Consider the following 24,298-nt stretch of genomic DNA (forward strand, 5'->3'; position numbering starts at 1 on the left):
CTAGGGGTGGGTGGTGGGTGTAATGTGTGTCTCCAGCCATCGCCTGGGCACTAAGGCAGGGCAGGGACTTTAGCAGCGCTGAGTGAGGCCGGAGTTAGTTATCTATTGTTCTCTGCCACACCCCTGTTGAATATATTGAGCTAGGCGCTTAGACACACACACGGCGGCTGGGAGAGGAGTGAGGATTTTTTTTCCCAGAAGTGCTTTGGGGTGTTGTGTGTTTCCGCTGGTTTTTCCTGCCGGAGAAGGAAAGGGGGAGCTGTTTTCTCTCTGCCCACAATCTATTTTGTATCCCTTTTCTCCTCCTCCCTGGGTTATCTTTGTCTCACTCCCTCAACTCAGCCCAGCAGCGCTGCAGGTCGGGAGCCCCCCTGCCAGTGCCTTGTGCCCCGGGTGCAGGAGCCCAGCAGCCCCCGGAGAGGAAGAGGAGGGACCCGCGGATCTCTCTCTCATTGTTAGCGCGCTGGGTGGCTGCGAGCCCCCTATGCCGGAGCGGGGCTGCTGGAGTTTGGCTCGCGCTGGGTGTGTAATGCCCGTGCCTGGGCGTGCAGGGGAGAGACCGGCTGGGAGCTGCCGCCGCCGCTGCTGCCACCTCAACATGGTGTAAATCCGCTTCCGACACCGACTCGCAGCACCCGCCGAAGAGAGGCTGGAGAGCGGGGAGGAAAAACCCACCCAACCCCACTCCTCGCCGGGAAACAAACCAGCGCCCACAGCTGCCTCTTCCCCCCCGGCCAGCCGGCCGCCCCATGCAGCAGAGGTGCACCCCGGCTGAAGCGGGCAGGAGGCGGTAGAGCAGCTCTTGCAATTCCCAGGTTTTGATTATTAACCCCCCCCCCCAAAAAAAAAGGAAAAAAAGAAAAGAAAAGACGGGAAGATGGCGAACGATTCTCCTGCAAAAAGTCTGGTGGACATCGACCTTTCCTCCCTGCGGGTGAGTGTGTTGGGCTGCCCCCCACCGCCCCCCTCTTCCGCACACAAAGGGGGCAGCGCTCCCCTCGCCTGGCTCCTGGAAGGGCTTTTGTTACTGCGAGCACAGAGAGCGCTGGGCTGGGCTGGGGGTGGGAAGGAGCTGCTGGGTTTGCAATCGGCTTTGGGGGCAGCTGCCGCCCAGGAGGGGCACTTTGTTGGCCAGTCTGGCTGCTCTCTTGCCCCCCTCCCGGAGTGGGAGCTACTTGGGGGTGGTTGAGGGGGGGGGGGGGGGAGAGTTCAGCCCTGGGCTGCTTTCCTTTGTTTGCATGTATTGGCATGTGCATGGAAAAACAGGGCGCAACAGCTGCACAGCCAACATCCTCTCTAGCTCCAGACCCCGTTTTACAAGACTCTCTGCCATTAGCGAGTGCTTTCAAAATGTAACCCTACTTCTCTCCCCCCCCCGCCCCTCTTTTTTCTTTGTAGGACCCAGCTGGGATTTTTGAGCTGGTGGAAGTAGTTGGTAATGGTACATATGGGCAAGTCTATAAGGTTTGTGTCAGAATTTCTCTCCTTTATCTTTTTGCATAGCACCTACTTCCCTGCTTTGTTTACTGCACATCTGATGGCAGGCCACCTTATTCTGCATACAAAAGTTAAGCCCAATTTTAAAAAAAATCTCTTCTTGTTGTTTGTGACCAACTGGCATCTACCTTTCCAGATGACACTACTGGTGTTTAGAAAAGGGGCATAAATTACTTTCTCAGAGTTACCTATCCTGACAGAGTCTAAGATCTTCCTGATTTATTTTATAAGATAAAGAACAAAACAAAAGATCACTCCAAGGTACTGTGGTTATGGGGGTCCATATAAGTAGATGTGTGTGCTAATTGAAAAATCAAATATGTTTTAATGGTAGGTAGTGCTTTTGTGTTTACTTTAAACAAAGCATCGACCTTACTTAAAATTGTGACCAATGTTCTTTGCTGAAAACCTTTCAAAATGCTTAAGATGCAAATTCTAGGCTAAGTGGTGCTGCATCATATGCTACTCTGTTATGCACAATATACAGGGCATGAGTGATAGGGGGCAACCATAGCTGGACAGATTATTTGTCTGAAGATGGTAAAATCAGAATTCCTAGAATAACCTGTTTGACTAGTGCATGATTTAAAAAAAAAAAAAAAAAAAAAAAAAGGCAAAGGAGGATAGTGAGAAATAAGAGACTGCCCATGTGGGTGTGAAAACAGTGTACTTTATACAGTGTTCAGTAAGTGGAACAAGCAAATCTGAGATTGCATGACTTTGCAAGGAGTAGCAGTTACCAATATGATTAATAGTGAGCAACCATGCAGTTATTAAAGAGGTTAAGGTTTGAAGAAGTCAATAATTATTATGTACAGATGTAAGGGAATGGGGGGGGGGTGAGGGAGTAATTGGCTATAACAGAACATGGTTTTCTTTTATTAGTAAGAGAAGTTACCACTATCAAACTACCATTACATGTCTCTAAATAAGCCATTTTGGTATGTCTTCGGCAAACATTTAGGTTTGTTTTAAGAGGGTGAACTTCATCCCTCTTGGATGATGGAGAAACAGCATGCCTCTCCTCGCTATACAAGTCAAATTTTAAAAGTAGAAATGAAGTAATTTGACTGTTTCTGTTTGCAAAAGGTGGAAAACCATACAGCTCAACAGGTCTGAGTAAGATAGGAAGATTGATTAGAGCCTGACCTTTGACACCTCCCTCAGGCTAACCCATTTAATAATTACTTTTCTGTAATCTTTTTGCCTACAAAGTTTGCATCATCTGAGCCCTCCTTAAAAGAAAAAGGGTGTGTGTATGACTTTAAACTCCCCTATTAATTATTGCAGTTGGTACATTGTTAGCTGACTTACCTGATAATACTTTTGAATTAATTAGTGCATTCCTTGTTGGGTTAACTCTCTGACAATAGGAGATGTAAATTTCATTTTGGTTAAGTACTTAGAGCAACCTATTTTAAAAACTAAGCTGAACAAATTTGAAACAATAGAAAATCATGCTAGGTTTAAGTGGCAATCACTTTACTCTGACTGATAACACACAAGCTAACAGACATTTGTCTATCTGAGCTCTGGTTTCAACATGCATAGTAGTTTTTTTTTTTTTTTTTTTCTGTATTAGAAAGTGATAGAATATCTCTCCCTTCCCCCAGTAAATATTTTGAGAAAAGCTGATTGGGTACTGCAGTTCAGAAGTTATTTAAGTGCTGATTTGTTATAGAAAGAAACCCCTCTGACATCAGCTTGGTAAGTGGTGTACTTGTATGTACTAACGTAACCACACCACACTTGCCCAAAGCACGAACATGTCATAAGGTTTTTTTATAACCATGGGTGTGATTCTGAGTTTCTTGCCCAGTTGAGTTTTGGGTGTGAAGGGAACGTAACATTGGGCCGTAAAGCAATATTTAATTTTCCTCCAACTCTACTTTTGTGGTTTATTTTGGAGGGGGGGGGGAAATCCTGTGTCTTCCAAAGATGAGAACTTGATTTTTTTTACAAATAAATTTGACTTCTTGGGGAAATAAGTGATTAACCGAACCGTGTGTGCCCCTGTTTCCCTCAGCCCCATCCTTGTGATGTGGTGATCAAGTATTCTTATCGTTTTTATTTTTTAACTGCAAATGTTTGTAACATATGCCTTAGATGCAGAAAATTTTATTTCTTTTTGACAAACAATGGTTAGAAGTTTTCAAACATGGCTAGTTTGATGCATTTCCTTGTTTGTGTGTTGGCATCACTGAGATGCCACCCAGACTATAGGGATATGGTTGTCTGGCTTCTATACGGCAGTGCATTTTGTTGTCTCTTTGTCTGGCTTCTATACATCAATGTTTATATTGATGGTCATTTGTCTTTCCGGGGATCTTCATTCACCTGTTGAATATAGTGAATATTAGTCTCTTCCCTTCCCAACCCCAGCAGAGCTCTTTGAAAATGTTTCCCTGCATGTAAGAAAAAAAGGCCAAGATTTTTTTTAAAAAAAAGGACACCTAAAATTAGGCTCCTAAATCACTATGTAGGTGCCTAAATAAAGCTCTAGACCTGCAATGAGCAGCATGTGGTCAGAGCCTTCACCCACGTGGAGCCACATGGATTTTACTGGAGCTTTGTGTAGTCACAAGGGCCTGCCAGCATAGAACTCCTTGTGGGATTGGGGCCTAAGTGGCATGATTTTAAGGAATGCTGAGCACCCAGCTGCTCCCATTGGAATCAGTAGCTTCCCCTTTTTTCTTCTTTCCTCCATAGCTTTGCTTATGCCTCTACAGTTCCCTGGGGAGACTTGCTTTGCACTTTAAGAAGAGCATGTGATGCAATGGTGAATCAGGAAAAAAACTGCATGACATTCCCTGGGCTGTATGTGACTGAATGAGATGGAAATTCTTTGGTTATTGTATGTTCAGTAGAGGGTGGATAATTAATTTATTGGTATTTGTCCCAGAGTCTAAAAGATTGTAGCTAACAGTCTCTCAGCAGATGACTTTTCTTTCCCCATGATATGAACTTCAATCCAGCTTGTTTGTTCCTGTGTAGATTGGCTCAGAAATATGAAAAGAATAACAACAAATCCCTGAATTATGCTCTTCTGAGTCGTATTTGTTCTGGTTTAGGAAGAAAAGGGTTAAAGTTTGTGAGATACAGTGAGTGAAGTTAACCTCTGAATCACTATGGATGTAGAGAACTGTTAGGCCTCTTGTTAAAAAGAATAAAAGTTTTAGAGAGCAAAGAATTCTTATTATAATTTTGAGAGGAGTTTCTCTTCAACAGGTTGATATCAACTGATCTTGAGCTAAATGGCATGTACAGACTTGCCCACAAGCATATATTTCCTTCTTGCAGAAAAAGGAGTTTCAGTGGTTTGATGGATTGTTGAAAAAATTTACCCTGTGTTTTGTCTTGTTTATATTGTGTAGCCTTCAATTCCTTTTGTAAACAAAGAATAGACAAAAGTAGTTTTTAGAATTATTTAATTTGTTACCCAGGTGTATACCGCCTATTTAACTACTATAGTGCACTCCCGGGGAATTATCTGAATGGCATGGAATTTAGCAGGAAAATGGTGTTATCATGGTTGGTTTGGGGCTATCTTTTGGAACAATGAAGTCTTCATATAGGGTGACCTCAGGTCCTTGACTCAGTCAAACTTTATCAGAGCACTTAAGTGTAACTGGAATTTACAGTCATTGATTGGGCAACATGTGTTTAGAATTTTTGGGATCATTTGAAAATATTGCTGGAGCGGTTTTGCACTTCTATAGTTTTTCCACACCACAATCTATGTAATGTAATGTAAACCTTACATTAAAGGATAACTTTGTTCACCCAAAATGAAAATGTTCATCAAGTTTCATTTTAGGTAATATTTAAATCTCGTAGCAAATCATTTTTTCTTCATTTGATAAAATGTACAAAAAGGGGGCTATGTAAATTATAGATATTCAATAACCCTTTAAGAAATTTATTGATTTTAGATCTTCTTAAATTCATTATAGATGCATATTCTGTAAAGTAACTTTAATTTGAGATTAAGGTATAGTACCATATGGTGATTTTTCTCTTGTACTTTTTAAAAAGATAACCTAAGATACCAACATTTTAAAGCTTTTGTTCATGTGGTGTTGCATCTTTTCTTCTTGTGTTATATTTTGAGACCTCATATATCTGTAATGATTGGGGGGGGGGGGGGGGGAAGTGTCCATAGTAGGTTTGAGGCATAAAAGGAAAGTGCCAGGAAGCTCAAAATTAGGGATGAAACTTCTAATTACCCTTAACTCATGCTAGTGTTGCTTTCTAAGAATCTGGTGAGAGTTAATTCATAGTGAAGGCTTCTTTTGTTGATTTCTGACACAGCCTTCCAAAACTGAATGTAAATGATTCATATTGTCTAACTTCTGGCTCCTAAAAGGACATGATGTAAGATATGATCATTTAAATGGTGATTTGAAAATAAATTTAAATATGAGAGAGAGATTTTCCCTTCATTAAGGGTACTCTATTTTATCTTAATGCAGTTTATTTTAAAAGGTGGCTTCATTTTTTTCTGTGCTTGGTATTCCTAACTAATAGCCAATTGATTATTTGTTTTGTTCTCCCCCTAGTAAACAGACAACATTGTGAATTCTAATGATGTTGTTAAACGTGAATACAATTCCAGTCTTATGGCTGTAAAGACAAACTGTATTCAGTATCAATGAGGTCACTTGGTTTCGGGAACTGGCCCAGACCAGCTTATTTAAGGATGAGCTGTCCTCCTTTTAGCTCCTATTTTCTGGGGGAATTCAATTGTGTAGTGGTGGTTTTCTCGAGAGGAAGGAGGGATGCCAAAATCGTAGTTCTGATGCAGAAAACTGGTATTCTTGTTCCTAGAGGTAAACGTATTCTCAGTTCATTTTCAAAAGAAAGCTCACTGAACTTTTTGATCATCCTTCCCCCCCCCCCCCAATTATTTTAATTAAATATACAAAGGCGAGGCAGGTGGCCAGTGGGGATTACTGATATTTATTTTTATTAAAAAAATGCAACCTGCTAATTGTGGGTAACCACATGGTCCTCTTACTGTTACTCTCCTCCTCCCTCCCCCATTCCATCTGTCTGTCTGTCAAACCTGCTTTTTTGTATCTTCTTATGTCAGATTGCAAGTGCTTAGGGCAGGGACTGTACTGTCTCTTACCATAGTTTGAACAGTGTCAAGCGCAATGGGGCCCTGATCCTGTGTGAGGCCTGTAGGTGCTACTGTAATGGAAGGAATGAAATACAGTATTAATAGCTTGGTCTAAATCCCCTTAAGTCAGTGGAAAGATTCTGACTGAGGTCAGGAGAAGTTTGATTAAGCCTTTTCTCTGACCGTTCGGCTTGTTTTTTGTACTATATCTATTTTTATTACGTAAACAGCTGTTGCTGGGAGACCTCTCCTCAGCACCCAACTCACTCGGTTGTGCTTGTTTTCTTAACTCTGGGGAGGATTGTGCCCTCAGACTTGTATAGGGAGGAGATCCTTTGTTCATGCAGAAGGGGTGCTCACTCTTCTTCACAGCATTGTTCTCCCTTTTTCACAGGGTCCAGAGAAGTCCCTCCACCAGTCTGGGGGCCTGAGTGGGAGGAGGCTGTATTATTCTTTGTGGAGTCTTCTCCATAGGGAGGATTGCTGCCAGGGAGCAGAGGGGTGCCATCAGTGCAGAAACAGGGGATACTTCAGGACGGTGTGCTGCCCTCTGCAGCTGTGGTGAGGAAAGTCCTGCTCCCCAATGGAGTAATGTAGGGGAATCTCCAGAAGGAGGTCCTCATGTAGATGTCCTTTTCCTGGACCCCTCTTGTGTATCCTGCATTAGAAGAAGTGACCAGCACTTTATAGCATCTTACTTTTGTTGGTTTAGTGTAAATCTTGAACTCAAAGTGTGGTTGACTTTTCTCTCTTGCAGTCTAGTATTTTTTCCCCCTACGAATGAAATTTAAGTGAAGTTTGTAGTTTGAATAGCAATTCTAGGTGCTCAACTCTGGCCTGGTCTACACTTAAAAATTAGATAGACCTAGCTATGTAGCTCAGAGCTGTGAAAAATTTTGTGTCCTGAGCACTGTAGTTAGGTTGACCTCACTCCTAGTGTAGATTCTTCTGGTGACCTAGCTGCATTCTTCCTTTGATCTAGCTACTGTGCCATCTCTTGGAGAGATGAAGTAATTAGATCGACAGTAACTCCAGAGATGGAGTAACTAAACCGTTGATGTAGGACACGTCTATGCTATTATGCTACAGCGGCACAGTTGCAGTGACTGTAGACGTGGCCTCTATTCTTAAGATCTGCCATCCTAGAAAGTAATTAGGGGTTTTCTTCTTTACATTTCTGCCTCTAAACCCCAGCTCTAACAAGATCATTTCTCACTTCCACTTTTGCTCTGAAAGATGTTGACATCCAAGAGTGTGATAGTCACTTGCACGATATGGGTTGATGTGGTCAGAAATCCCAGTAGACCATTACCTACAGCGTTAGTTTTGGTCCCAATTCAATTCACATTGGAGTCAATGGAAAGTGGACTGGGAGGCAACTCCTAACTCTACTTAAGATTTTTATTGTGTGTGTTTTTTTGTTTTTGTTTGTTTTTTAAATCAAATATTGTCACTTAGAGCAAAGTATTCCCCCTAGTTCAAAAAACAGTTACTCCGGTTTTAAAAGGGACACCATCACTTCAAATGTAATCTGCTCAAAAAAAGAATTAAAAGTAGATTTAGATTCTACACAGGAGCCCTTCTATGAACCATGAGGTTTTACTGTCATTTCTTAATATTTTCTACAAATATTTTTCTCTCCTTTGTTGCTGTGGGAAAGACCTCCCCAAATTGGGAAACTGTGATACAGAACACTACATATTCAATGCTGCTCAATGAACAACCTATTATTTTTAAGTTGATGATGCCTCTCTAACAAGGGTCAAACAAAATCAGGCCCGACAAATCAACTGTCGTGCAGCAAGTAGGAATTTTTCCTTGCAAAGTTGCATTGGCTTCTGCCGAATCTGAATGTTCATTGTTAACTTGCAACATTAAAAACAATTAACTCTCTGAATGTGAAGTGGGTATTAACTGATACCTTGATGTCATAAGTCTCTTCCCTTCCCTTCCACTGAAAGTGACAGGCCTGGTGTGTGTGTGTGTTTTTTTTTGTTTTTGTTTTTTTTTAACTGCACTAACCGCCCCTGTTGCCTTTGCAGGAATTTGAGGGTGCTCAGCACGTCTAAAAATCAGATCACTTTTATCTTGGTGTCTAAATGTGGATTGGAAATTATTGGCTAATATCTTTTAACTCCTTGTACCAATGCACAACATGGAGCTGTTGGATCTAATTGTGTGCTCAGCTATTTCAGGGCGGCAGCAGCGGTGAGACAGAGGGGACATATCTCCTCTCGGATATGGAAAAGAATGCCATCAGTTTAAAGAATCCTGTTGTAACAGCCATGTGTTTCACTAACATCTCGGGTGTGCCAAAGCTGCCAAATCACAATTGGTGCAATTTGGGATTGTTTTGCATTTTGATTTGGACATTAAAAGTTGAATTTTTAGAGTATGTTTCACTTTCTCCTTAATATTTGGGGGAGTACAAACGTCTAGAACACCAGTGGTTTAAAAGTTTGTTTAAATCCAGACTAAAATCATGAGTTTAAAAGATTTGTGTCTTAACTTTTCTTAATCCTTAAATTATGGGCTCCAACTAACTGACAGTGTTGCTTTAAAAAAAAGTTTCCCAGGCACATTAGCCAATTAAGAAGTGTTAGTAGAGTACCTTACTCTAACCTGAAGATCTGCAAAATACATAAGCTTTTAAAAAGCTGTTCAGGGCCAGAAAAAAAAGTATCCCAAAGTGTATTTTTTCTGCATTCTTTGAACATAAAAATTGACTGAAAGTTTAACAAATTTATATGCTGCCTGCCAAGAACATCAGTTCAGGCCTCTCGAGAGAAATTTGGGCTCTGGTACACTATGTTTGCTGGAGTCCCACCCCCTCCCATTTCACCCAAGTTACAAATGTTTTGTGGGCTCCCTTAAACTCAGGCCCTCGTACAATTGTCCTCCTCTTTCCCCCTCTCTTGTCAGCTCTGCATCAGCCCATCAAGGCATCAGTAGGGAATATTTGGGGCTGAATGTCCTGAAAATATGGGTCTATATGCATAATGGAAATGCTGATAGACCTATAACTGTAGCATCACTGATATATACTGCTGTAATATTGTAAAGTACCCCTCTAGAGAGTTGATGCCGTGGTGTCTGAATAAAAAAAAAAAGGGGGGGTGTATCTACAGAGTGGAAGCCTTAATTGCATTTTTTTTAGTGCTTCTCCAGAAAATGGATAGTGCTGTGTATCATTAGTTTCTTCGCAGTGGGCTGTTGTATTGAAAATGGGTTGTAGAGTGAGCGCTGCACACAGACGTGCTCACTCATTATTTTGCAACTTTTTCTTTTTCTTAACTGGGTTTACGTTACATTTTTGAAAGTGCACTTAGAAAAACACTAAACCATGCACTTAATTCCTTTCTCCTGCCTTCATTATGTCCTTTATCAAGGAGTAGAAGATGTACTAGGAATGAACACACATCTTCATAATTTAAAAGTGAGGAAGTCTGTACTTGCAAATAGAATAACTATTAGTGAAATGGAAGGTCCCCTGATCCAAGTGTCCTATAAAGGTGACCTATTTTGTGTGAATTTGCTTTTCTTTAGCCGGTATCATCTCTTCACTACTCAGTTGTCATACCTATATTAAGACTTGGTATTTAAATATAGATGGTTTTATTTTTGTAGAACTTCTCAGGAATCTGGCTGAGATGAGCTCTTGGTTTAAAAACAGGCATGTTGTCTACCTCCACTCTTATGTCCACAGCGATAAGCTTTTTGAATCTTTTTCTCCTTGAGAAATTGTGCTTGTACAGGGGCCATATTTATTTATTTATCTATTTACTTTTTTAGAACAGAGCTATAGGAATACCTAAATTCAACATGACCAAAATAGATGGGTTGAGAATAAATACCTGACATCAAATCTGTTTATCTCATCAAAGATAAGTTTCTCTGCTTGCTTGGTACCCTTCTACCCCTTCTCCCTCCCCCCAAAACTGGCTTTTGATTGTCAGCTCTGTTAGTGCATACTTTCCTTTAGCCCAAAGTCAAACTGCGCAGCTTCCCGCAGCTCCCATTGGCCGGGAACATTGAACTGCGGCCACTGGGAGCTGTGTGTGGCCATGCCAATGTAAACAAGCTATCTGGTGGCCCCCCAGTGGATTACCCTGACGGGCCGCAGGTTGCCCACCACTGGTCTAAAGCCAGTGCTGAATCTAACTGCCCAGATGCAACTGTATTTCTCTCTTCTTCTCCACAGTAATTGACTAAACCATTTTTTAGATAGAGTGGTTTAAAAAAGATCTTGGATAGTTTCTCTTGCCTCTTACTTACCATGGATTAATAGCTTATTGAGACTTCTAAAATTTGGTATACCTGTGCAGTTCAGGCCAGTATTGCTTAAGGATGATAATTCCAAGGGAATTTTATTGTGTGAGATATTGGTGGCTTTAAAAAACAAACAAACAAACAAAAGTTTAAGAATGCATTAAATTAATTGTGCATGTTAAACCAAAAATGCAAGTATTTCTGGATTTTTTTTTTTTTTTTTTTTTTTTAGTTGCTGCTATGTGCTTAACTTACCAATTGTACCTAGATATTATGGAGGATTCAGTTAATGGTCCTGTATCACAAGATGTAGACACAAAGGAGTGTGTCAAGAGCTGTAGGGAAGCCTCTACTGTAAAAATCCTTGCTTTATTTAAGCAATGGCATTTAAAAAAATGTCATTTTATATATCATATGCACACAGAAATTCAGAGAAACGTTTGTGCATTTGCACAAATACAGTATGTAGGTTCTTTAAATTACACCAAGCAGAGCTGGCATGTTTCCATTATTCTTGTTTAAATTGCCACCTTCCCATGTGTTTCTGGTGTAGTCTTGTGGGGGAGGAAAGAATGGCAGTCTATTAATAGCTACTGTACAGCTTCCCCCCGTCATCTATTACAGATCCCTTGAATGCTTTGAATAACAAATTAATTAAAACCTTATATAATACAAGTGATGGAAAAGGCACATATCCTTTCTCCCACCCCCCCAAAAGAGTAAAAATCTTCTTAATCTTTAGAGACTGCCGAGACTGAAATGTACAACTTCCTAAGCATTCTGTGTGCATTCTATGGGTTAAACTCTAGCGTGATGACAAGTGAATATGGAGGAAAATATTTCCAGTCATTTAAAATAAATTGGGGTTGCTAAATTGCTCGAATGTTTAAAAAGGGGGGTGGGAAAGAATGTCTTGATCTTTTTAAGTATATTATGTGGTAGGGAATAAAACTTTTAATATTGACCTAATTGGATTTGTATTTAGGTTCAAAGAGCTCTTGTGAATGAGATAATTGTTTTATGTCACTGGCTTGATGGTTTTCAAATCTAGTGGCTTAAGGCAGAAAGTCAGTAAATCAGTATCTGTGAGCAAAGCTACCTTTGCTTAGATTTCCTGTGAGGTAATGGAAGAGTGCCCTGTTTTCATAACAGAAACAATAGTATGTTAGTTATTGACAAAACTTCTTTCTGGTTAAAGTTATCAAGTTGTGGAGGTGCCTTCTATCTAATGGAATGTAATGGCAGCTCTTGTGCAAGCCGGAGTAGCGCACTGACTCTTCCTAGACCACAGGAATTTCAGTTACAGATCAAGGTGCCTGTTCCTCCCTGCTCCAAGGAAGGTATTCTGATTGTTGTCTTAGGGCTTGGCTACACTTGCGAGTTAGAGCGCATTAAAGAAGCCCCGGGTGCACTAGCTCACTACCCGTCCACATTGGCAAAACACGTAGAGCGCTCTGACTCCACGGCTAGAATGCTGCTGGTACTCCACCTCGGCGAGTAGAACAACGTCTGCTGCTGTCTGAACTTACAAGACAGCATGCTGACATGCTCTCAGCCCCACAAAAACCCACTCTCTCTCCCCCCCACATACATACAACACACTACACCCCCCCCCATTTGAAAAGCACGTTGCAGCCACTTGCATGCTGGGATAGCTACCACAATGCACTGCTCTCTGTGGCCGTTGCAAGAGCTGCTAATGTAGCCACACCAGTGTGCTGGCAGCTGGCAGTGTGGACAGACTACAGCGCTTTCCTTACTGCGCTCTACGAAGGCTTAACTCAAAGCGCTCTACATCTGCAAGCGTAGCCATGCCCTTGGAGTGCCTCCTCTGCTGTTGTGTTCCTCAAAATACTTATTTTATAGCTATAAGGGGAAACTTATGCAGGGAGTAGCATTTTATGGTTCCCATCTGTGGCTTTTAAAATTTTTTTGAATTGCAGAAGGGAGGGTCGGAAGGAATCAGAAGGTTGCAAATGCTCTCAGTGTTTGTTACTTTGTTTTGCTAGGGTAAGGTGTATTCATTTGGACACATTGTATAGAATTGTGTTAGAAGCACCTGTGTGGGAAGCTCCTTGACTTGTTGGAGAATGCAGTCGTACACTAGCACAATTAAGTGGGTTATAGTCTTACTGTTTGACTTGGGTAAGAGAAGACCAGTTCAATGAAAGAGGTTGTAACTGTACAGATACTTAAAGTGCAGTTCTAGTCAGAAAACTGACTTTAAAAATGGCACCACCTCTCTCAAAATGGATCTGGAGGTGACAGATCTACTGAGTCTTGTCTATTAGCCGTAGTGACTAAAATGATATTTTACTACTTTTTTCCCCTCTCCCGTTAAGTCTGCAGAGTCAACACAGCTGAGAGAGTATGAGCTGGATTCTATTCCTCTTTGTTTGTCATCATCAAAAGTGTTCACTAAATTCAAATGTATTACACCTGTGCAAACCTTTTGAAGCCATTGGGTTGTACAGATGTTAATGGTGAAGGCACGATTTGGCCCACAGAGCCTTTATAACTTGTGATTATGCACAAGAAGTGATTTAAAAAAAAAAAAACCCTCAGAAACAACAATAATAAAACTCAGGCTGAGCTGGCAGGGCTGGCAGTTAGGGGGAAAAAACAAATATCTTTTTACCTGTAAACTGAGCACATTTGATCTGGAATCCGAGATGCAAGAATCATGGAGCTCTCTAGAAAGCCATTTTCCTCATAGAACCACACTAAAACTTGCCATTTGATCAAGGTTAGCTGAAGAAATGGCTTTAAATTTCCTTCAAAGAACTTTTTTATTCAGGTTCCATTAACTGCATTCCAGTTACCAAATGTATTATGTTAACAGCTAATCGTGGAAATTACTAGACTGGTTTTGGTAAATATTTTACCTAGTCAAAGCTTTTTATAGCTGGTCAGCCAAAGAAGACGGTTTGTTTTTTGGTTTTCCTTCTTCTACAGACTAAGCACTGTGTAGCCAGCAACAGTACAAACTTCTTCCCATAGAGCCTTGTTTAGAATCTGACCTTGAGACACCATTCTTTCTGTGTAAATGAGAGAGGATTCTGTGTGAATGGCTGTTCAGTCATGGGTTTCTTTAGAAGCGTGCTTGATATATGTACTTTAGTGTGTTGAATTCCTTAAGTTTCTTTTATGAATGACTCTGGGCTGCTATGAAGGATGTTGGAGAGAGCACACTAAATTTACTAGTGACTTGCATCTGAATCAGAACAGAGCGCCCTATCATTTAAACCGGTGGTTTTCAACCTGGCATCTGTGGTCCATGTGTAAGGGGTTTGCGAAAGACTTAGACTGAAAACTGACTGAACAGAATTCAACTCTCTTCAGAGACAATAGATTTCCAAAGGAGTCCGCACTTCCATTTGAAATTTTGTAGGGGTTGACAGATGAAAATAAGTTGAGAACCACTGAGTTAAACCACCTCACTTCAGTAGGAATTTTGCAATATGTCAACAAGAGTCCTGTGGGGAGAGTATGAAATGAACTACTCCTTTAGCAAATATCTGGTTTCATGGTCTGAATGTTTTTGAATGAAGTTGCCTCTCTTGCTTTGTTGAGCGATGGGAATTATATCTTTAACAGATTTATGCAGACTATGTGAATATATAATTTATACATGTAAATATAATTTAATGCAAAAATAAATCCAACAGCATAATAGTGCAATAGAACGAATCCTTCGTATTACAGCACGTGAGTATGTGTTCATTTTATTAATGTATTTTTTCCCTCCCCCTGGAAACATATGGGCAGATCCTCGACTGGCGTTACTCTTTGTAGTTCTGTTGAAGTTAAAGGAATTATTATGAATTACATCAGATGAAGATCTGGCTCCTGTGTGAACTATGGAGAAGGAGTTAGCGCATTTTCGTTGAAGGCCGGGCTTTCACATAAAACTTCATATAAAATATATATTTCTCATACCACCATTTAACATATAATGTCTCCCAGGTCTTTGCCTCTCTCCAATATTTCTGTTTTTTACTTTCTTTCATCTTCTCTCTAAGGAAAATGTCATATCTAATTGTCCCTTTCGTCAGATGTCCCCCCACATCCTCTTTTCTCTCTCTCATCTGTGCACTATTTGCTACATTTTTCTTCTCTTCCCTGGATTAAACGTCTCCTCGTTCCCTCTTTCTCTCAATCTTACTTCTTCTCCTTACAGTACCTTCTCAGGGCTTGGCTATGTCTGTGCAGTTTTTGTACCAATTTAACTGTGTATGTTTGAAAACAGATATGGTTACATTGGTGCAACCCCAAGTATAGATGCAATTCTACCAGTATAAAGGTTCTTATTTCTGTACATTAATTTCTCTCCCCTTTTCAGATCTTTCCCAGGGTCCATTTTTGGGGGGTAGAGGAGGTGGTAACAGTTCTTCTCCTGCATTACCTTTTCTGTGTGGGGGGAGGGGTTGACCTTTCTTCTGCCCCCTTTCCTCACTGGAGTGAGGGGGGATGTGGCAGATGGATATTCTTCTGCTTTTAGCGAAAACCCAGGATTATTTTTATTTTGGGGAGTGAAAGAATCTTCTCCATCTCTTGAAGCTGCGGTGATTTAAGAACATACGAATGGCCATCTAGCCCAGTATCCTGTCTTCTGACAATGGCCAGTGCCAAAATGCTTCAGAGGGAATGAACAGAATCGGGTGATTTATCAAGTGATCTATCCCCCTGTCATTCAGTACCAGCTTCTGGCAGTCAGAGGCTTAGGGACACCCAGAGCATGAGGTGGCGTCCCTGACCATCTTGACTAGTAGCCATCGATGGACCTATCCTCCATGAACGTATCTGAATCTTTTTTGATCCCAGTTATACTTTCGGTCTTCCCAGCATCTTCTGGCAATAAGTTCCACAGGTTGACTGTGCGTTGTATGAAGAAATACTTCCTTATGTTTGTTTTAAACCTGCTGCCTGTTAATGTTATAGGGTGACCCCTGGTTCTTGTGTTATGTGAAGGGGTAAATAACACTTCCTTATTCACCTTGTCCACCCCAGTCATGATTTTATTAGACCTCTCTCTATATAGAAGCATATTGCCATACGGCAATGGTCCCCAAACTTGTCAGTGTCACGCCCCCTCTTACTCCTGTCTGTGCCCCCCCTTGGAGCTGGGGCCAGGAGCGGGGCCATGGCTTCTGGGGGGGGGTGGCGGCGATGCGGACGGGGTAGGGGGCCGAGGCTGGGGACACAGCTGGGGGGCAGGGCTGGGTCAGGGAGGGGGGCCGGGCTGGGAACAGAGCTGCAGCCAGGGGCCAAGGCTGTGGCGGGACCAGGAGCTGGGGCCACAGCTGTGGGCGGGGCTGGAGTAGGGCTGGGGTGGAGTAGGACTGGGTGGCACTCCCTGTTCACTTTCCCGTGGGGGGGGCACCTGAACATTACTCCGGGCGTGCCCCACAGTTTGGGGACCTCTGCCATATGGAGTGATTGCTGTGTAGGGGCAGTATGCAGAAGGAGTTCATAAAGAATCTGTCTCCCAAAGCCTGTCTTAGACTTGGACTTCAGATTTGAGGTTAGCATAGGGTAACTAACCTTGTTTTAGAAACCTCATCCAGACAGGGCCTTAGGCACTATGCCTTAAAGTGCTAACCTCACATTTTAAACCCTGGACTAGACAAACCCCCTGAGGCTGTGACACTCATCAGAGGTGGGGACAGAGGTGGGGAGAGTTCTCCTTTGCTGGAACCCAAATACAAAACTACCAACAGTAGTAAAATGTGGAAATCTCTTCTCTCACTAACTCCTGTGTGACTAAGGGTTTTTCATGTGACATTATTTACTCTTTTTATTTTTTTTGCATAGTTTTTAACTTCTTTCCTTCTCTTCAACCCCTCCCCCCAGTAACTTAGTGTTCAAAATAATATATAAATTTAATAAAACAAAACAAACTCCCTTCAATCTTGAAATAAAGTGTTGGGGCTAGTGTCTGCTTGTTTTTGAAGCTGGGGGACTGACTTATTCAGTGACTTCATTCTTTCATAAGATAAACTAATCCTCTGACTTGTGGTGAGAAAGATAGGAACATAGTCGCAACATAGTATTTTGTGAAAAGTTAGATGTGGATGCATGACAGAGACCCTGCTCTTTGGTCCAAGTTTCTCCTTGGTGTAAGTAGGTGCAACTCCCATTGACTTTAGGACTTAATATGGTACACCTCTACCCCAGATATAACACGAATTCGGATATAATGCGGTAAAGCAGCGCTCTGGGGGGTGGATCAGCGTGTCAGCGTGTCTGGCTCCGACATGCTGCTCTGAGTGGTGTGTTAAGGGTGGGAGGCGGGTGGGCAAGCAGGGTGAGGAGGTGAATGGGGTGGCGAGCGGCAGGCAGGAGGTGGGTGAGGAGGCAGGTGGGTGGGAAGACAGTGAGCAGGAGAGCGGCAGTCGGGTCAACAGACAGATGGTGAGGAGACTAGCGGGGAGGCGGGCAGACGGGCGGGTAGGTGGGGTGAGGAGGCAAGCGGTAGCTGGGCAGGTAGGAGTTCTGGGCGGATGGTGACGAGACTAGCGGGGAGGCTGATTTGTCCTGGGCGCCGCACTCCTCTAGGGACAACTCCGACACGCTGCTCTGAGCGGTGTGTTAAGGGGGCCGGGGCCGAGGGGTTGCAAAGGGGCAGAGGGTCTCAGGGCGGTCAGGGGACAAGGAGCCTTCCCTACCCGATATAACGTGGTTTCACCTATAACGCGATAAGATTTTTTTTGGCTCCTGAGGACCGCGTTCTATCAGGGTAGAGGTGTACTCTGATTTTTAAGTCTGGGTGCAGCCTAGCTGTGTGAAGGGATAGCTTGCTCCATTCTGCACTGTTTGCAACCACTGTATAAATACAGCTTTCCTTTGAATTAACAAGTAGACTGACCACTTTATCCAAGGCTACTTGACGCCAGTGTTGGCACATTCAGAGCGGGTGGGAGGGAAAGTCTTAAACAACTTGTGGATAAATGCTTGGGAAAGGTTTATCTTCTTGGCTTTTTGAAAGCTTTTTTCCCAAGTCTGTAAACAGGGCCTTGCTGTTATCTTCAACTTGCCCCTTCAAGTCTTAAGATCTGCTTCTGCAAATCAGTTGGCTGTTTCAGGCTCATGCTACTTCTCTGCATGGTCTTGAAAATGCATGCCTGGAGGGAAGTTTCGTTACAAATATTAGGAATAAATTTTAGAAAAACATTCATTTTCTAATCTTTACACTTTTCAAAACATTCTCAGTCATGACTACTCTAGCAGTGAGTTTCAGAAAAAGCATTGGGACATTTCACTATTGATTCTGGTGCAGATGTTTGTTTAGAATCTCTTTTTAAGCAGTTAAAAGCTGTAACGAAAAAAGAGTCCTATTCAGTTCCATCACATGAAGGCAGACAGCTAAATATTGACAAATTTTATAAGTGCTTGTACAGAAATGCAAGATGTCTAAATACTAGGATGGATGAGCTTGAGTGCCTGGTATTAAATGAGGATGTTGATATAACAGGCATCATAGATACTTGCTGGAACAATGATAATCTATGGGACACGGTAATACCAGGGTATAAAATATATAGGAATGACCGAGTAGGTCGTGCTGGTTGGGGAGTGGGACTATATGTGAGAGAAAGCATAGAGTCAAATATATGGTAAAAATCTGAAATGAATCAAACAATACCATAGAATCGCTATGGACAGAAATTCATGTTTGAATAGGAAGAGTATAGCAGTGGGAATCTACTACCAATCACCTGACCACGATGTTGATTGTGAAATCACTGGGTGATTAGAGAGGCTACAGAAACAGAAAATCCAATAATAATGGGGGATTTCAACTATCCCCATATTGACTGGTACATGTCACCTTAGGATGGGATGCAGAGATAACATTTCTAGATACCATTAATGACTGCTTCTTGGAGCAGCTAGTCCTGGAACCCACAAGGGGAGAGGCAATTCTTGATTTAGTCCTAAGTGGGGCACAGGATCTGGTCCAAGAGGTGAATACAGCTGAACTCTCAGTAATAGCAATCATAATGTACAGACGCTCCCCGACTTACGAAAGCGTTCTGTTCTGGAACGCCTTGCGTAACTCAAATTTTGCGTAAGTATACCCAACCATTACGCAAAAACAAACAAAAAAACCCCCAACTCCTATTTCTAGCTTACAGAACTTTTTCCGTAAGTGCGGATTTGCGTATGTCGTGTTTGCGTAACCTGGGGGGCATCTGTAATTAAATTTAACATCCATGTGGGGGGGAGGAGAGATGAAGGGGGGTGGAATACCACAGAAACCCATCACGGTAGCATTTAACTTCAAAAAGGGGAGCTACACAAAAATGAGGAGGCTAGTTGAATGGAAACTAAAAGGAACACTCACAAGAGTGAAATTCTTGCAAGCTGCATGGAGACTTTTTAAAAATACCACAATAAAGGCTCAAACTATATGTATACTCCTGCTACCTCCCAAATGCCAGCATGACTAAAAAACAGAGTAAGAGAAGTGGTTAGAGACAAAAAGGTATTTAAAAATTGAAAGTCAAATCCTACCGTGGAAAATAGAAAGGAACATAACGTCTGGCAAGTCAAGTGTAAAAAGTATAATTAGGCAGGCCAAAAAAGAATTTGAAGAGCAACTAGCAAAAGAGACAAAAACTACCAGCAACTTTTTTTTAAGTACATCAGAAGCAGGAAGCATGCAAAATAGTCAGTGAGGCCACTGAACAATCAAGCTGCTAAAGGAGCACTCAGGGAAGACAAGGCCATTTGGAGAAGCTAAATTAATTATTTGCATTCTTCTTCACTGCAGAGGATGTGAGGGAGATTCCCACACCTGAGCCACACTTTTTAGGTGCCACATCTCAGAACTGTCCCAGATTGAGATGTCAGTAGAGGAGGTTTTGGAACAAGTTGATAAACAATAATAGGTAAACGGGACCAGAGGAACTCAAGGATCCGAAGGAACTCAAATATGAAATTGCAGAACTACTAACCGTGGTATGTAACCTATTGCTTCTGAGCCTCTGTACCAGATGACTGGTAGCTAATGTAACTCCAGTTTTAAAAAAGGCTCCAGAGGTGATCCTGTCAATTACAGGCCAGTAAGTCTAACTTCAGTATCAGGCAAATTGATAATTCTATTCTTTACTATAGTTTCAACCAGACATATAGATGAACATGATATGTTGGGGAAGAGGCAACGTGTTTTTTTGTAAAGGGAAATCATGCTTCACCAGTCTATTAGAATTCTTTGGGGCCTGTCAACAAATGTGTGGACAAGGGTGATCCAGTGGCTATAGTGAACTTGGACTTTCAGAAAGCCTTTGACAAGGTGCCTCACCAAAGGCTCTTAAGGAAAGTAAGGGTCATGGGGGATAAGAGGGAAGGTCCTTTCATGGATCAGTAACTACTTATAAGATAGGAAACAAAGGGTAGGAATAAATGGTCAGTTTTCACAGTGTAGTAAGGTAGATAGCAGGATCCCCCAAAGATCTGTACTGTGAACAGTGCTGTTCAATGTATTCATAAATGATCTGGAAAAAGGGTAAACAGTGAGATGGTAAAGTTTGCAGAGAATACAAAATTACTTAATAAAGTAAAGTCCAAAGCAGACTGTTAAGAGTTGCAAAGGGGTCTCACAAATCTCTGTGACTGGTAAAGAAAATTGCAGATGAAATTCACTATTGTTAAATGCAAAGTAATACACATCGGAAAACACAATTCCAGCTATACATACAAAATCTTGGTGTCTAAATTAGTTGTTGCCACTTAAGAAAGAGATCTTGGAGTCGTCGTGTATAGTTCCTGAAAACATCTGTTCCATGTACAGTGGCAATCAAAAAAGCTACCGATGCTAGAAACCGTAAGGAAAGGGATAGAAAATAAGACCGAAAATGTCATCATGCCACTATTTAAATCCATGGCATGCCAACAGCTTGAATGCTTCGTGCAGTTCTGGTCCCCCCTTCTCAGAAAAAATATATTAGAATTAGGAAAAAAAATATAGAAAAGTGCAGCAATGATAAGGGGTATGGAACAGCTTCCAGATGAGGAGGGATTTAGAAAGACTGGGACTGTTCAGCTTGGAAAAGAGATGAGTAAGGGGGGATATGATAGATGTCTATAAAATCATGAATAATGTGGAGAAAGGGAACTAAGTGTAGTGTTGTTTACCTCTTCACATAACACAAGAACCAGAGGTCATCCAATTTAATAGGCAGCAGATTTAAAACAATCAAAAGGAAGTACTTCTTCACACAATGCATAGTCAACTTGTGGAACTTGCTGCCAAGGGTGAAGGCAGAAAGTATAAGTAGGTTGAAAAAAGAATGTTAAGTTCGTGGAGCAAAGGTCCATCAACGGCTATCAGTGAAGATGGGCAGGGACGCAAGCCTGTGCTCTTGTTATCCCTACGCCTCTGAATGACAGGGGTTGGATCATGCAATAATTGCCCTGTTACTACACCAACAGAATTATTCCTTCTGTTGGCACATGCTGTGCCCACAGTAGGGGGCTACTCCAGCATAAGTTCTGTAGTGTGGACCTGGCATAATAGAACCACAAAAATGATCCATCCTCACATTCTCCCTCCATAGTATTTCCGCAGTCCACAACTTTTAAAGAAGTTATATTGTAAGAATGGTTATTTAGCATACGTGAAGTCACTACTCATTTGTGTGTGCATAAAGGAGAGGAGGGTGGGGGGAGAAATCTTATACTCACCCATCCATACATCCATAGCTTACTGTAATGGGCATTTATAACATGGTGCACTGGGCTCTGGAAATAAAGTTGCTAATATCACCTGGCTTAGAACAGCCATGTGGAGGGAATGGTTGCCAGTTACACCATCAGAAAAAAAGCAAATGCCACAGCTATTTTACAGGCAAAAAAAATTTTTTTTTTAAAAAGTCAAAGCTGTAAATATTAGAAACAATCCTCTCTAGCGTATATTTGACAGTCATCCCCACTCTGCCATGCCCAAATTCAAAATAAATGTCATCTAACGTATAATTTCTCCAGTCCTGATAGCAAACATTCCTTTCTCCCACAATATAGTTAAGAACACTAGACTGGCCATACTAGGTCAGACAAATGGTCCATCAGGCCCAGTATCCTGTCTGCTGACAGTGGCTGATGCCAGATGCTTCAGAGAGAATATACAGAACACCACCTCCCCAAAAGATGTTAACTCTGCTGCCAGGAGCACTTTTCTGTTTGCATAGTTGCCATCTACACTGAGGGTTCTGTCAACAGAGCTGTACTGTTAGATGCGGGGGAAGGGAGGGAGCACCCTCTTGACCTACATAGATATGCCAGTGTAAGTGTAGACCAAACCTGCCTTTTTCCAAGGTTCTGGCTTTACTACAATTTTAGGCCCCAGTCCTGTGAACAAGCTGATCTGTGTGGGTGGGACCCATGTGACTGTAGATAAGCTTGCAAGATCAGGGACTTAGGGAGTAGGTGTAGTAGTTCATCAAATTCATTATAATTAAAACAATAACATTTGGTGAAGGAAACCTAAAATGTTATGGCACTGTCCTTTGAATCTGCCACTTAGTCATTGTTTTCTTTGTTGATTAGAAGTCCTCCACACAAATGCAAGGGTCTTGCACTCCTTGGGAAGAATTTTAAAATGCATCTTGAGGTTACATGCCCTTATGTTTTGACTCATACCTTATTATCTTATATCTGATGTTTCTTCACTCAGCAGGAAGCGGGTGGGTGTTTAAGGTACAGGAAATCATATGCAGCCACATTTACCAGCTTGCATTCTTTATCTACCCAGGTGAAGCACAGTTAGTCATCTACCCAAATTTTCTCTTAATAGCCCCAGGCAAGTACTTTGGCTCATGTAATGGTGCACTGGAAAACAAGCACTGGGGATAGCATCAGGGTGGATTTGATTTAAATCACTAGTCAGCAAGACTTGATTTAATCATGGATTTTTACATAAAAGTGCATTCTTGTTGGTTGTTACAACCTTAATACATATTAAGGAGGGATAGCTCAGTGGTTTGAGCATTGGCCTGCCAAACCCAGGGTTGTGAGTTCAATCCTTGAGGGGGCCATTTAGGGAACTGGGGTAAAAAACTGTCTGGGGATTGGTCCTGCTTTGAGCAGTGTGTTGGACTAGATGATCTCCTGAGGTCCCTTCCAACCCTGATATTCTATGATTCTTCACAACTCAGAGATAGATGTAGGTTTCATTTTTAGAAGGTACACACTATACATTGTTAGTGATTTATTTTGAACACTTTTCAGATTAGTTTGATAGCTATATCAGAAAATGAATGACTGGTTATTTCATTTATCAAAGGTAATTGAAGCAGATATTTATGAAGTCATTGGGAGGTGAACTATCTCCAATTCAACAGGTTAATCATTAATATTTGGAGGATTTTTCTTGCCATCCTGTATTAGGAGGAGAACATCACCAGACAGACATTTAAATTGTTTTATTTAACTAAAACAACAACGTTATGTATTCTGGATTTTTTTCAACAGCAAACATATAATATTTTAACAAAACAAAACATATGAATTTTTGAATTTAGTTAAACATTCAAGTTTTTTTAAAATCAGGTTTGTTTTTGTTCAAATTGTTTAACTAAAATAGTTAAATTAAATTTTTTTAAAGAAAAAACAAAAATTAAATGGACTGCGTCAGCCAGGTCAACACGAGAAACTTAACATATTGGCTTCTGCAGTTAACTTAGTCGTCTTCACCTTCATTTTCCTGTTTGTTCATAATCTGGAAAAGAACAACAAGCTTTCCTGCTTTTTCAGGTCCCAAACAATTTCTCAAATTGGAATGCATTAGTTCGAAGGAAGAAAATATTTTTTCTACACCTGTAGAAGAAGCTACTGCTGTTAAAAGTGAGATTATCACTTCAAGAGACTATGAATCCAAGTGCTTAAGTGACTTCCACCAGTTCACTGGTGTGACTTTCTTTAAAACATCATCAGCAAACCTATTTCTTGAATGGTTTACCCTTAGCTGTGAAGTTTATTATCATTGGCGTTATGGAGGGATGATTGCTGGATGCAATTTTATCAAAAAGATCAAAAAAGTCCGATTTTTTTTTTAAATCGTTGATTTTTATCCACCCTGGATAGAATAGAGCAGCAGGGCAACCAGTGATGGTACCTTTATGTACATTTAATCTCCAACCATACATGTAGAAATTATTCCTATATTTTTATTCTACCAAGTCTTGCTAATTGTCCCTCTAAATGGCAGATAAAATAAAATGACCCAAACACTCAAATTTGGGTGCCTACAGTTTTGGCTGAGATATTCACTTTGCTTGGTTTTCATTGAAGGTGCAGGTTTTTTTTTTTTTTTTTTTTTTTTTTTTTAAAGAGATCTCTCCTTCCTTCCTTCCTCATCTGAAGGAGGTGACGGGGGATTGAGCCAAGACTGTCCTTTAGGTATTAGGA

At 41.4% G+C, this 24,298-nt stretch overlaps 1 protein-coding gene across 4 annotated transcripts in view; it reads left to right on the top strand.

The window, feature by feature from the left end:
• Positions 1 to 39: 39 nt before the first annotated feature.
• The window catches only part of MAP4K4 (mitogen-activated protein kinase kinase kinase kinase 4), a 249,797-nt gene continuing 225,538 nt past the window's right edge, over positions 40 to 24,298 (top strand). For all 4 annotated transcript variants that reach the window (XM_008172102.4, XM_008172104.4, XM_042861149.2 and 1 more), the window contains exons 1-2: positions 40 to 934; positions 1,399 to 1,464. In XM_008172102.4, coding sequence (XP_008170324.1) covers positions 878 to 934; positions 1,399 to 1,464 — 123 coding nt within the window. In that variant the 5' untranslated portion in view covers positions 40 to 877. The remainder of the gene's footprint in view (positions 935 to 1,398; positions 1,465 to 24,298) is intronic.

This window comes from Chrysemys picta, chromosome 1 (genome assembly GCF_011386835.1).
Source record: "Chrysemys picta bellii isolate R12L10 chromosome 1, ASM1138683v2, whole genome shotgun sequence".
NCBI classification, from domain to species: domain Eukaryota; kingdom Metazoa; phylum Chordata; order Testudines; family Emydidae; genus Chrysemys; species Chrysemys picta.